General features: G+C 43.2%; 1 protein-coding gene across 1 annotated transcript in view; it reads left to right on the forward strand.

The window, feature by feature from the left end:
* LOC124595462 overlaps positions 1–11,026 on the forward strand; it is a 287,251-nt gene extending 276,225 nt beyond the window's left edge. The window contains exon 14 of the mRNA XM_047134211.1: positions 9,819–11,026. Within this exon, the coding sequence (XP_046990167.1) occupies positions 9,819–10,095 (277 nt within the window). The 3' untranslated portion in view covers positions 10,096–11,026. The remainder of the gene's footprint in view (positions 1–9,818) is intronic.
* The last annotated feature ends 611 nt before the right edge of the window (positions 11,027–11,637 follow it).

Here is an 11,637-nt window from a genome sequence, read left to right on the forward strand (position 1 = left end):
TTGCACAGAGTAGAGAACGGTTTCAAGATGATGACTGTATCAGCATGACAATCTACTCTATCATAATGCAGCATATCTGAGGCAATGGTTTATTGACAGTAACATTCCTGAAATGGACTGACCTGTTCAAAGTCCCGACCTGAGCCGTTTGGAAGACGTCTGAAATGATTTAGAGTGTCGTATTCGCTCCAGACCCTTCGTCCAACATCACCTTCTCTGTTTTCAGTTCTTGAGGAAGAATTGAGTGTCATTCCCCCGCAGACATTCAGCCACCTAATCGGAAGTGTCGCCAGCAGAGTGTGAGCCGTCACAATGACAGTGGATGGGTAGACCCCATATCAATGTCCACTAATACTGTGAGCTGTCATAACGACAGACGGTTCAAATGGCTCTAAGCACTATGGGACTTAACAGCTGAGGTCATTGGTCCCCTAGACTTAGTACTACTTAAACCTAACTGACCTAAGGACATCACACACATCCATGCCCGAGGCAGGATTCGAACCTGCGACCGTAGCAGCAGCACGGTTCCGGACTGAAGCGCCTAGAACCGCTCGGCGAGAGCGGCCGGCACGGCAGAGGGTGGACAGACCCCATGTTAATACCCACTAATACATGTCCAGATGCTTCGGAGCAGATGCTGTATATTGCCACATTTGTATCACACAACCTCCCTTTCATCGTACAGTAATGGGCCAAACGAAATGATGTGTCCGACGTTCTGTTCAACGCGAACAAACCATCATTTGACACAGACGTCGTCTGCTGTTCCGTTCCAGTGAAGTCTAATGCGAATAGGACCTAAAATTCATGCACCACTTGCCTCTCGTCACGGCGTCGATGGCGATCGGAGTCCATATACAACACTGCAACCTCTTGTATTCGTTAGGCTAAGGTGTGCGTGATAGAGGACGAATAAAGTTCGCCCTGCGTGCCTCAAGTTGCCGAAGATCACCGATACTACTTTGCCACATGGGCGGGCTATGTCCATGTGGATCTTACTCGCTTGCGATAGGCTACACAGTTGCAATGTGTGTGTGTGTGTGTGTATTTGTAGTGTGTCTGACTTGAGATGTTACTGACGCCTTGCCGGCCGGAGTGGCCGAGCGGCTCTAGGCGCTACAGTCTGGAACCGCGCGACCGCTACGGTCGCAGGTTCGAATCGTGCCTGGGGCATGGATGTGCGTGATGTCCTTAGTTTAGCTAGGTTTAAGTAGTTCTAAGTTCTAGGGGACTGATGACCTCAGAATGGAGGGACATCTACAGACGTTAAAGTAACCTCTGGTGTGCCACAGGGGAGTGTTATGGGACCATTGCTTTTCACAATATATATATATAAATGACCTAGTAGATAGAGTCGGAAGTTCCATGCGGCTTTTCGCGGATGATGCTGTAGTATACAGAGAAGTTGCAGCATTAGAAAATTGTAGCGAAATGCAGGAAGATCTGCAGCGGATAGGCACTTGGTGCAGGGAGTGGCAACTGACCTTAACATAGACAAATGTAATGTATTGCGAATACATAGAAAGAAGGATCCTTTATTGTATGATTATATGATAGCGGAACAAACACTGGTAGCAGTTACATCTGTAAAATATCTGGGAGTATGCGTGCGGAACGATTTGAAGTGGAATGATCATATAAAATTAATTGTTGGTAAGGCGGGTACCAGGTTGAGATTCATTGGGAGAGTCCTTAGAAAATGTAGTCCATCAACAAAGGAGGTGGCTTACAAAACACTCGTTCGACCTATACTTGAGTATTGCTCATCAGTGTGGGATCCGTACCAGATCGGGTTGACGGAGGAGATAGAGAAGATCCAAAGAAGAGCGACGCGTTTCGTCACAGGGTTATTTGGTAAGCGTGATAGCGTTACGGAGATGTTTAGCAAACTCAAGTGGCAGACTCTGCAAGAGAGGCGCTATGCATCGCGGTGTAGCTTGCTCGCCAGGTTTCGAGAGGGTGCGTTTCTGGATGAGGTATCGAATACATTGCTTCCCCCTACTTATACCTCCCGAGGAGATCATGAATATAAAATTAGAGAGATTCGTGCGCGCACGGAGGCTTTCAAACAGTCGTTCTTCCCGCGAACCATACGCGACTGGAACAGGAAAGGGAGTTAATGACAGTGGCACGTAAAGTGCCCTCCGCCACACACCGTTGGGTGGCTTGCGGAGTATAAATGTAGATGTAGATGTAGAAGTTAAGTCCCATAGTCCTCAGAGCCATTTGAACTGACGCTTTGTCGCAATGGACGACACTGAGATATTCTTATGTGGTTGGTTAAATCGCAATCTCTTTATAGGGATATTATGGAACAGTAACTTATTTAATGTACTGACAGAGCATATCTTACGTAGCTCGTTTGCAAAACTAAATTCCGCCACCTTCTTTCAAGTGACCGCGTCTAACTACACATGTGCACCCGAAGATTAGTATTATTATTATTTAGGCAGTTTGTTTTCTCCTCCAGCAGTCAAACTGTGAGCACTCCATAATGTTCATATATCAAAAAATTATCTTCAAAATGTAATTTCATGAGTTTGAAAGAAAGATACTCTCCATCAGTTTATTTCGGTTACTATTCCGATTGAGGATTACTGTTAACGCCAAGATCAGCGAGTGCAGTTATCTCTGCGTGGATAATTGAAAAATTCTCAAGTCTATAAAATTATTTTGCGTGATTCGTCACCACTTAGACCTTCTTGAATAATTTTGGATTGATCTACCATATCACGATCCCTAAGCTTTCCAGATATTTCAGAAGTCACAGTTCATAACAACTTCTCGTGATCTAGCTAAGTCGCGTGATCTTCTAACTCATCTCAGCGCAAATAAATTGGATTCGTTAATTTCGAGCCGGCCGAGATGGCTGAGCGGTTCGAGGCGCTACAGACTCGTACCGCTACGGTCGCAGGTTCGAATCCTGCCTCGGGCATGGATGTGTGTGATGTCCTTAGGTTAGTTAGGTTTAAGTAGTTATAAGTTCTAGGGGACTGATGACCTCAGAAGTTAAGTCCCGTAGTGCTCAGAGCCATTTGAACCATTAATTTCGAGAATAATTCAACCCTTCAACACTTTTATCTGTTTTTCCGAGGAAACAAAAACGTTTTATTTCAGAACACTATTTGCAGACAACGCCGCGAGAGTGATTTAAGATATACTGATAAGACGAAAAACATTACGACCACTGCTCACCGCGAGGTTGGATGCCGCCTAGGGCCCTATTCTATATCGTTCATACCGATCTGTGCAGTAGGTTAGTCTCAGTAGTGATGTCATTTTCTGTTCTTTTTCCGAATTTCCTTTTCAATAAGCTTCTGAGACCTGTTACCGAACAGTCCTCCCACGGATTTTTCGACAACTGCACCGTGAGGTTTTGAATTTCAATATGGCCCTGTCGTTCCGTTAGATGTGGTTTATTTACACCTATAATTTGTTATGTTAAACAAATTGAGCGGTTTTAGTTTTGGATTTAGTGACTGTGTTATTAAAGAATCACCACATGACGAGTCCAGTTGGAAATTGAGTTCATAATAGACTATTTTCCTTTGTTAGAAATATGGTTTGGTTAGGTTGTTACTGTGAATGATACAACATGCAAAGAAAAAAAAACCTTTTCGGTCAACATTCTCTCAAAGTACATGTTATTTTTATGCAATTAAGAGTTTAAAGATCATTAAATATCAAGACATATTTATGAGCGTAAGCTGAAATTACTATTGACTTCGCGTACTCTTTTCCGCAAATGGTTTACTTATTAATTATCAAAACGCGTTTAAAACTTTTAAGTGACAATGCAAAGGAATTTTATGAAGTCTGATAGAGGAAACCTTCCAAAATTTCGTGCATTTACGGCTTACACCTGCACGATTCGGCAGCGAATTCAGCATGCGTCTCTCTCGAATGGAATTACATAAAATAAAGGGCAGAAAGTATAAAGTACAAAGGGTTGTAGTAGCGAAGTTGGTAACGCGACGAACTGCCGTGGTCAAGGGCGTAGGTTCGTATATCGCTGGAAGTTGTAGTAGCGAAGTTGGTAACGCGACGAACTGCCGTGGCCAAGGGCTTAGGTTCCTATATCGCTGGAAGCGAAATTTTTTTTCCCTCTTTGTGTTTGCAACATATTCTGAGACTTCGTTAATCGTCAAAGTTAAGTATTTCCCGAAATACTCGTTGTAATTTACAAGTAAGAGCACGCTTTCTCAGTAACGAGTATCACCGATTTCGTGACTTCCATATGTTTAAGAAATGAAAGATGAAATTACTGTTCATGAAACAACTGGTAGTGATATTTATACTACTTCTTGTCACAAATAATTCACCATTTTTTCAGAATACTTAGTGATTTCTGAGAGTGTGATCAGACAGGAATCTAAGAGCATAACGTAAATTAGTCCAAATGAAACTAGCAGCAATTGTCTTCATACTCTAGCCTGTCACAAGTATTTATCTGCTATCGAATCCTTAACAACAGTAGACAGAGATGAAATATTCCCGCCACAATATTTGCAGACTGTACCACCATATATGAAACATTTTGATTCATCAGATGCATATTATAAACTACAACCAACTTCTATAGCTGCACTCGCCACACGCTCTCGAAAAGGCGATTTTTAAATTTTGTTTTTATGAACCTAATCGTTGTATCATATAGGGACGTAGGCTACTTCATCATTTGGATCTCTATGAGCGAGCTGCAACCACATTCTCTGAATCTTCTTATTCTCTGACATTCTCTTAAACAATTTTTCGGTTCGTGGAGATGCGCTCCGTCTATGCATCTAATTGAAGGCAGTTTATTCCCATATGTGTTTCACTTCTTTCATTTGTGAAGCATCATCACGAATAAAGGTAGCGAAATGCGTGTGGCAATAAACAAACTGCCTTCAATTAGTTGCATAGATGGAACATACCTCCATGAATTTTGAAGCAACTAAGGAACGACGGAAAACAGAAAAAAATGACGAATTTTTCGGGTGTTTCTGTAGATGTATTTGTACAATGTGATACTACACTCCATTCCTAACTCATATTCCGAAACGCAAAATTCAAAACAAGAAGTCGACGTGAATGAGAATAAAATGAATAATGTGACATTTACGACAGTTTCCAAAACATAGTCAATATTCTATCGTTGTCATGCATTCATGGAAGCTCATGGTAAGATAAATTTGAGCAGTATTACGGACTCTAACCACACTTTTCGGTACTATGAAGAATGGCATGCCTGTGTTGGCTGCTAGGCGCTTAGAGTTCGTGCTACTGTGGCGCAGCAGTGCGCATGCGCGGATCTGAGGCAGATTGCTTTTCATTGGTTGGTACGAGGAGAACTGACAACAGCGTTTCGGTTCGCTAGGACTTTTCGGTAACGCTTTCGAAAGGCTTACCGTTGGGTCTCTGTTTCGAAAACAAGACCGTTCGGTGCGCTCGCGTACCGAACCAATCGGCAAAATGGCGAAAAGATACAGAATAGGGCCCCTGGTAAAGCTGTGGGCACGTGATGCGTTATGAAGAGTGCATAAGCGCAGCAAAGACGGATGGGCATCACCCTAGCAAAGACACCAGCTCCAAATGGGGAAATCCACTGAGATAATCGACAGATGATTAATATCACGAAAAGCCTGTAAACGAGGACATCGAAAACGGCGAAGCTCATCGATTGTCCGCGCACTATTGTCGTGAGCATCTAGACGAAGAGGTGGATAGTAAAACTACCACTAGGTGCTAAATGGTTGGACGTACACGACTCTTCACGGAACATGGGGTTCGGAGGCTTGTCTGCTCTGTAAAGTAGAATAGATGGTGATCTGTGGCATGTCTGCCGAAACAGTGTTTTGGAGCACACCGTTCTCGTAGACTGTTGAACGCGGAGCTTCACAGCAGATCAAACCCAAGTCTTCACATGCCGATCCAACGACAGCGTCATTTACGATTGCATTGGGCATGGTACCATCGGGAGTCGGCCTTCTATCAATGGAAACTTGTCGGCGCTTCGGGTAAATCACATTTTTACTACAGTAGGTCGATGGTCGTCTCCATAAACGCTGTCATTGGGGTGAACGGCGGCTCGAGACGTGCAGCGCGCCCGGACGTTATAACGCTATTGGAGACATTCTCCTAGGCTTGCATGGGACCTGTGGGAGTAATCGAAGACACGCTGACAGTTGCGAACCACCTGCATCCCTTCACACATGATGCCTTCCCCGATGGCGATGTCATCTTTCAGCAGCATAATTGTCCATGTCTCGGAGTCGTAACCGTGCTAGAGTGGTTTGAGCAGCATTACAATGAACTCAGGTTGATGTACCGGCGATCAGATTCGCCTGATGTGAATCCTATGTAACCCATCTGGGTCGCTATGCGTATGCAAATGAGCGGCCCGTTATTTACACGAATTACATGACCTGTGAGTACACATCTAATACAATATACTTCCACAAACATATCAACAAACGTCGGATCTTTGATACACAGAATCGGTGAAGTATTTCGTATAAAAGACGGGTAGACAAGCAGGTGGCCATAATGTTTTGGTTCATCAGTGTACACGCGTCTGCAAGCGTGGCTATCATAGACCGGCTATCATAGAACTGAACAAAAATCATTTCACTTTTAGTTTGAAACAGTTTTACACTGTTTTGTTAACGTACGCGATGGCGTCTAGGGGAAGCCTCCGGCATCTTCTTCTTGCCCGCAGTCGTCGTCTCTTTGAAGGCTCCGTCCAGTGACGTCAACATTTCCTAGGCGGTTGGAGATCCTTTCAGCTGCCGCGTAGCTACTGTGCCCTTCATGTAATATCAAAAAGCAACAAATACACACATTTGTAGTTTTCACAAAAAAATCGACAATATTTAAAATTAATAAACTCGGGCGGGCACATACCCATATGTCGTTGCTGCCGTAACTGCTACAGAAAATAGCCTATCCCATCACACAGCGCAAGCTCGATGAGCTTCTTTTACACAATACTACGCCTAGCGCTGCTTTGTGAAGTAGCAGACTACCGTTTGAAAGCGCCACGTGGCTGTTGGGTCGCACTCTGCGAGAGTCCGCACGCATGAAAGCGTGTCTAAAACTGAACCGCTTGGCAAGCAAGTAGTGGAGCGAGGAAGGGGGGGGGGGGGGGGGGGGGGGTAACGGGTGCCCATAGCGCGGGTTCGCCACACCGATGGAGTTCTGTAAGCCTGCCTGTCCCCCCCCCCCCCCCCCCCCCGCCCTCCCGGCCCCACCATGAATGTTGGTTCCTGGGCAAACGGGGAAAAAGCAACGCTCACAGCGTACATTAAGCACCCTGTTTTTGTGGGTGTTGATTTTTTTAAGAATATCGGGAATGTTATAAATCGATATTTAAAAAATTATCATTGTCAACTTAGGATAAACCGGAAAATAGTATCGATACACCGGAAAAATGTATCTAATGTATCTATATATCGGGAAAACGTATTGATAAATCGACGGTAAAAATATCGATGTACCGGCCTATAAAAATATCTGCTGCACATTGAAAATATACTGCCGGTTTTAGAGCTAAATATTTAAGCATTGATTTTTTACTAGATATTCAAGTTAGCATGAACAAGTTAGCAGCCGGATTATCTCCCTTAGAGCAAGAATTGAAAGGAAAACGATGCACGTTGACGCTCGGCGATAACCACTTTGATGGCTGCACGAGTTAGCCGCGCGGCCTGGGGCGCCTTACCATAGTTCGCGCGGCTCCCCTCGTCAGAGGTTCGAGTCCTCCCTCGGACATGAGTGTGTGTGTTGTCCTTAACGTAAGTTAGTTTAAGTTAGATCAAGTAGTGTGTAAGCCTAGTTACCGATGACCTCAGCAGTTTCGTCCCATAGGAACTTACCACCATTAACCACTTTGCCAACAATGGTAACAACATGTAAATGGCACAATAAAAGTTGTCCGATGGGTACGTCGTTCGGTTTCGTCACGTATGGAATTTGTCCAGTACACTTCATGACGACTTCCGTCTTTTTCTTTTTTTTTCATTTCTGCAAACGCCAGCGATCCAGCAGTTGTAATGTCAGAATTGTGCGCTGAAGTTAAACGTTGCAGTTTCTACGTACTGAGAATAATATATCTTTGCCTCACGCAGGTCACAGTAGGTACTAGTCACAGTCGAGCTCCCAGTGCGCCAGAGGGTAGCCAGTGTTGAGACACCGAGCAAGTAAGTTGTTGGCTGCTAAGCGAGCAGGGCGGATTTCGGCAAGATGGGCGACCTCGTTTACCATTATTTAACGGCTGTATGTGTCACCCAAAGCCGTGGGCCTGACCTCCAGCAAATACGTAAATGGCGGTAACTGAGTGATTTTTTTGATGTTTTTATGTGTTCATTTGTGCACCCGTGCAACTGGGCCGGACACCCACGATTTGGATTGCAGTGAGGGTTGTATATTCAGTGTCACATGAAGACTATTGGCGTGTGACGACATTAAGGGGCGACCTATCATGAGTAAACTTTTATTACTTTGCCCGACGAAGGGAGCAACTGCCTCATTCGTGCTGTTTAAACAAAAGATGTAGAACATTAACAACGATTTTGTACCAATTATTGCTGCCTGACATCCTAATTAGCTTTGTTGGATTTGATACGAAACAACCCCTGTGAAAATATTAACGTATCAGTCTTTATCAGTTGCTCACGGTCAAACTATCTTAAACTCTTAGGCTGTAATCCACTAGTTAATAACGACAGGTTTTAATAGGGAGTGTTTCAAGTTTCTGTTGGTAGCGCCGAGCGCGGATTACGTCAGCGTTTCCCCTGACACGTCTCCTCACACCTCAAAGACCAATTTTCATTTAGATTTTCGTTCATCATTTTCAGTAACTGTTTGAAGAATGTCGATGTGAAGAAATAGCACACTAGTTGCTTTCGAAAAAATTCTTAATACAACTGGTGTGCTATTCCTTCAAATGATTCAAATGGCTCTGAGCACTATGGGACTTAACTGCTATGGTCATCAGTCCCCTAGAACTTAGAACTGCTTAAACCTAACTAACCTGAGGACATCACACACATCCATGCCCGAGGCAGGATTCCAACCTGCGACCGTAGCGGTCGCGCGGTTCCAGACTGTAGCGCCTAGAACCGCACGGTCACTTCGGCCGGCTATTTCTTCAGTCGGAAATCTTGTTATTCTATTCACACCGCCAGCCCCCAGTGCAATCGAACTTCTTTGTACGCCTATACTTGCTTCACACAGTGAAAGAGAAAGACTGACGTGATGAAAGCTCAAAAGGTAAGATTAAAAGTAACAGTAATAGCAGCCCTCAGTCGCAAAAAAGGAGTCTTTTGTCTTAGTTTCCTGCACTGCTATGAGTGCCTTCATCAGAAATAAAACTCTCAAACTGGCATGTCACGTAGCCTATTAATACCGAGACCTAGCTCAAAAGACTCCTTTGTTGCGACCGAGGGCTGCTATTGCTGTTAATTTTACTTTCTGAACGGTCGCTGACCACGCAGCCATGTTCAGAACTTTAAGTATTTAGATTCCTTCACGCAGTGAAAGTAAAATTATGTTCTACTACAATTTCAAATTAACAGTATCAAAGATTTACCTATAATTGCGAAAAAATGTTGTATAAAATGAAAATATCGGCACTCGATATTGCCATTTCGATATCGATATTTTGGTGGCAGAAATACGCGCCGTACATATCTATACTTTTTGGTAAGAATATCGATATATTTGTGTATCGCTAATGTGGCGAAAGCTCTATTCCACTCTGTATACTAAATCATGACTTCACTTCCATGCAGAAACTGAGCCAGTCATAACAGGAGGTTTTGTGCTGCCTGCAGGATGGCGCTGTTCGTGTTCTTCGTGGTGTGCAACGGACGCCTTCGCAAGAGCATCTGCGCGACCATTTCCTGCGCGGCCTTCAGCAGCTTCAGCAGCAGCACGGGAACTGGATACAGCCGCTCCCCGCTTGCCAGCAACAACACGCGCATCAACAACTCCGTGTCAGACACCTCACCGGTGCGAAATCGACGGAACGTAGGGATGCGGGACGAGTTAGAGCTCTCTGGCACGGAAGGCGGGCCCTACACGAGGAAACACGCTGGAAGATACTCGTGAAAACAAACACCCCTTTACATAAGGGGTGGCCAATAACCTTACCTTTGGCAGCCTAAAACTTACGGAACTGTCCAAAGTGAACTGTATTGTATCTGCAAACTAATAGGAACATTTTTCTTTCAGTTACAGTCATAAACATCTTTATTGTTTCTATTAAATGTCTAGCACCGGATATCTCATCAACATTGTATCTGCAAACTAATAGGAACATTTTTATTTCAATTTACTGTCATAAACATCTTTATTGTTTCTATTAAATGTCTAGCACCGGATATCTCATCAACAATTTTCTGCATATTTGTTTTGGCCTAAAACAGAAACAACTTGTGCAATATTCTGTTTTATAAAGCCCCATTTGTGTAAGACTTCTTCGCTTTTGCAATAGGAAAAACCAAGTTATAGCCAGCGGTTTCGGCCAGGTTCTATAAACCTATTCAAAACTGCATTCTGATCATGAAGTTTTTCTTTAACTTATGTAATTTTAAAATTATCAGAATTGCAACAATCTTTGAGCCCAATTTTGTTCCTTTACTTTGTGACCGATTAATTTTTCGTACAACCTTGTAGGTAGAGCAAACACAGCTATGAGTGTAGGGTGAAAAAGTTCCGAGCTTTTCCGATCAAATATTTTAGTCATTTGAGTGCTGACATTTCGATATTCTCGTGTAAAAGTATTTCATATTTTTGAAAAAAAAATTTAAGTCTTAAAATACTTTACCATACCAGTGTATGTGTCAGTGTTGTTATTCCTTATGTATGTATTGTTATACAGATGTTCATCTGAAGATGTGGCTTTTAGTACCGCGAAACCGGTAGTAGTCCAATAATAAAGGACTAAATACAGCTGCACGGTTTATTAACAGTTCTCTGTGTTGCAGTTGCAAGAATAGTATGATGCTGACGATCTGACAATAAATGTCACTGGTGTTTATCATAGTTTTATTTTATTTATTTACATTTTCTTAATGTTCCGTACTCTAGTTAAGCCAACAGTGTCATTCTGCCACGTCCATCTGAGTGTGCACTTCAGGCTGTAGACAGAACATTCGGCGTTGAATTTTACGTTAGTTATTGGTGAAAGCCCTTATCAACTGTAATGTTCATTACACAGTATGTCGAATAAAGCAAACACATAAAGTAGCGATTGCATTAGTTTTCTAAGCATATGATTTTTTATAAGGAGAGAAGCTGAAAAAGGGGTCCGATGTGGTGCTTTCCCCAGCATTGCCAGTTGCCAGAACAGGTAATGGCTGGAGTGCGTGGAGTCTGCGCAAAACGCATCACACACCACCAGTCTTCTTACGTACAGATGTCTGTAGTGTCATGATGGTGTTTCAAATTACTGGAGTCGAACTCTGACAATGTTATTTGACACAGTACACTTTGATTTAACACTCTCTCTACAAAAACAAATTCGTCTTCCAACTTTTAATTCAACACTCTAGTCTGCTTCTTCATATTTACGGTTCTTAGGTAGAATTGCAACTATTAAGGGGACCTGGACGTGGAATGACTGAAATTTTCGAAAACATTTTTTGTCAC

This window comes from Schistocerca americana, chromosome 2 (assembly GCF_021461395.2).
Source record: "Schistocerca americana isolate TAMUIC-IGC-003095 chromosome 2, iqSchAmer2.1, whole genome shotgun sequence".
NCBI classification, from domain to species: domain Eukaryota; kingdom Metazoa; phylum Arthropoda; class Insecta; order Orthoptera; family Acrididae; genus Schistocerca; species Schistocerca americana.